At 39.2% G+C, this 3,222-nt stretch overlaps 1 protein-coding gene across 1 annotated transcript in view; it reads right to left on the reverse strand.

Annotated features, from left to right (window-relative positions):
• Window positions 1-3,222, reverse strand: part of fig4a (FIG4 phosphoinositide 5-phosphatase a) — a 76,526-nt gene that overhangs the window by 1,043 nt on the left and 72,261 nt on the right. The window contains exon 24 of the mRNA XM_016450887.1: window positions 2,947-3,028. Coding sequence (XP_016306373.1) covers window positions 2,947-3,028 — 82 coding nt within the window. The remainder of the gene's footprint in view (window positions 1-2,946; window positions 3,029-3,222) is intronic.

Raw genomic sequence — 3,222 nt, forward strand, 5'->3', positions numbered from 1 at the left:
ATATATATATATATATATATATATATATACTGAAATGATTATTAACGTACATCATTTCTTTATAAATAATGTTAAAAATGTTGTTTAATATGCATCTTTAAACAACAACCCAATCTCTTGTCAAGCCTTCACACTCATCCAATCTAAAATAAGAACAAAGAGACTAAATGAACTCTAAAGTGACTTATTGTCTCATGAAATTCAGAAGCAGAGGCAATAAAACTTAAATGAATGTAAATGAAGCAGTAAGTCATGAAACATGACTCAAGCCCTTTCTTTTCTCATGACAGGTTAGATATTACATATTCAGATAAGGCACATGTAGACAGACATGAGTCACGCTCTATATTCGTTGTTTCGATTGCTGCTAGACTATTAGAATTAATTCCTGCCTAATCATGGGCTTGTATTATGATCGATCGTCTCATCGCTTATTCATGACTGCTTTGCTTTATATCTCAAATCCTACAATTGACTGCAATTACAAGTAGAGAGTTAGTGTTTCTGGAACTAAATATGCATGAACTCTTCTGACACCCGATGGATGGATTAATGTGAGCCTGCACTGTATGCGATGATGATGTAAAAACAGACGATTCGTCGCACAGTTTCACTCCAGGCCACAGAAACAACTACAAGAGTTTTATCAATCTGTGGAATTATTATGAAGTTAATAATTAACTTCACGCCACGATCATGAGTTTATAAGTGTACATTTGGGCTGGGTGTGAATTTAAATGTAGAAAACAGAAACTGGATTATACTATCACTTAATATGAGGTCATATAATATGAGTTTTGCATGTTGTTCAATGTTAAATAAGTCAGAAACTGATGTAGGATGAGCTCGTCCAGATCAGTGGCTGCAGCTACAAAAACACTCCAATCAGTGCAGTCGAAGCAGGCTTGTAAATCCCGCTCTGCTTCATTAGCCCATCTCTTTACAGATCTCACTACAGGCTTAGCAGATTTAATTTTCTGCTTGTAGGCTGGTAGAAAATGAACCAAACAGTGATCAGAGTCCCAGAGCCGCATATTAGAATGATTTCCGAAGATCATGTGACACTTTATACTGGAGTAATGGCTGATGGAATTTCAGCTTTGCATCACAGAAATAAATTATATTTTAAAGTGTATTAAAACAGAACCCATTATTTTATATTGTAATAACATTTTGCAAGATTACAGTTTTTTTCTGTATTTTTGATCAAATAAATGCAGCCTTGATGAGCAGAAGAGACGTCTTTACTCAAGTCTTACTGATCCCAAACTTTTGAACGGCAGTGTATATATAAAATTTTAATATTTTATTTTTCTCAAATGATCAGAATATTGTCTTATTTAAATGACAAAATCACTTTTCTATTAGTTTGTCTGCTTGTTTCACTCATGCTGCTGATTCAGTTCCCTTCATCTTATTATCCTACAGAAAGACACCTCCAGACGTGACACTTCCTACTTCCTGAGGAAGTTACAGCAGCGCGTGTCCATTTGAGTCTCACACACACTCAGACAGGAAGCATTACATCATCAGATGAGTGTGTGTGTGTGTGTGTGTGTGTGTGTGTGTGTGTGTATGAGAGATTCGGCTCATCCTACATTCGGTCATCTTAAACCTTCACTCACGTTCCTGTGAAGCCTGGATATATATAATACAGCACACTCATAAAGCATTATAAACATTCAGAAAGCCTCGTGTGTGAAAACCAAAACCACAGGCGTCAAACATCAACACATTTCACTGTAAATCATCTGTAAAATAACCATTATGAAGGATTATACATTATAAATAACGCAAAGATATATAAACAGACTCCACAGGAAGCATTCATTAATATTTGATTCATTTCCAACAGCTGCTTCTCTCATCATAATGTAATATAATGTAGTATGTATCATATTTTTGATTTTAACGACACACACAGTGGATCACATTTATACACAAAGACATACACACACAGACACAGACACACACAAACACTCACACACACACACGCACGCACACTCACAGAGAGACACACACACACACACGCACGCACGCACACACGCGCACACGCGCACACGCGCACGCACACGCACACGCACACACACACACACACACACACACACACACACACACACACACACACACACACACACACACACAGACACACACACACAGACACAGAGACAGACAGACACTCTCATGTCCTGCAGGCGTGACCTCTATAATCATGTGTAAGTCGACACCTATCAGACGAGCCGTGCTCCAAATGAGCCAATTAAACTCAAGAACTCCTCCAAACTCCGCCCACAACCATGTGAAGGAGTGAAGAGCGTAAATGTCAAAACAAGAACAAAACAAAGGCATGATTCCAACACCAGCGTCAATGTGGTGTGAAAAACGACGGTACGTAATGACGGGAAACACTCGCACACCTGCTGCAGGTGTGTTCACACACACACACACACACACACACACACACACACACACACACACACACACACACACACACAACACACGTACCCAAAATTGAGCAAAACCTGACAAAATCACCAAAAACCTCCATATGGGGACGTCCTCATTTGTAAAACTGGTATAAAAATAAAGTTTTTTTGAAATTGTAAAAATGCTATGTCTGTGTAAGTGTGTGTGTGAGTGTGTGAATCTGAGTGTGTGTGTGTGAGTCTGAGTGTGTGTGTGTGTGAATCTGAGTGTGTGTGTGTGTGTGAGTCTGAGTATGTGTGTGTATATGAGTGTGTGTGTGTCTGTGTGTGAGTGTGAGAGTGAGTGTCTGTGTGTGTGTGTGTGTGTGTGTGTGTGAGTGAGTGAGTGAGTGTGTGAGTGACAGGAACATGAAAGTGGTTTGAAGGGTAAAAGAATAAGTGAAGCACAGCTGCTGCTGCATCCTTCAGCTCATCACACTCAGACGTGACACACGTGAGATCTCACCGTTTCACACGCTACCTGACCGTCTTATAATAGCCTTCTGTGTTTTGTGTAAGATATTCCCGATCACTGAGGTCAAATCCCATGATTCCCATTGATCCTGACTGAAAGAGGACCACGTGACATGAGATCTGTGCACAATTTACATTTACATTTAATCATTTAGCAGACGCTTTTATCCAAAGCGACTTCCAAATGAGGACAATGGAAGCAATCAAAATCAACAAAAGAACAATGATATGCAAGTGCTATAACAAGTCTCAGTTAGCTTAATGCAGTACACGTAGCAAGTTT

Source organism: Sinocyclocheilus anshuiensis, unplaced genomic scaffold (genome assembly GCF_001515605.1).
Source record: "Sinocyclocheilus anshuiensis isolate Anshui unplaced genomic scaffold, SAMN03320099.WGS_v1.1 scaffold595, whole genome shotgun sequence".
NCBI classification, from domain to species: Eukaryota; Metazoa; Chordata; class Actinopteri; order Cypriniformes; family Cyprinidae; genus Sinocyclocheilus; species Sinocyclocheilus anshuiensis.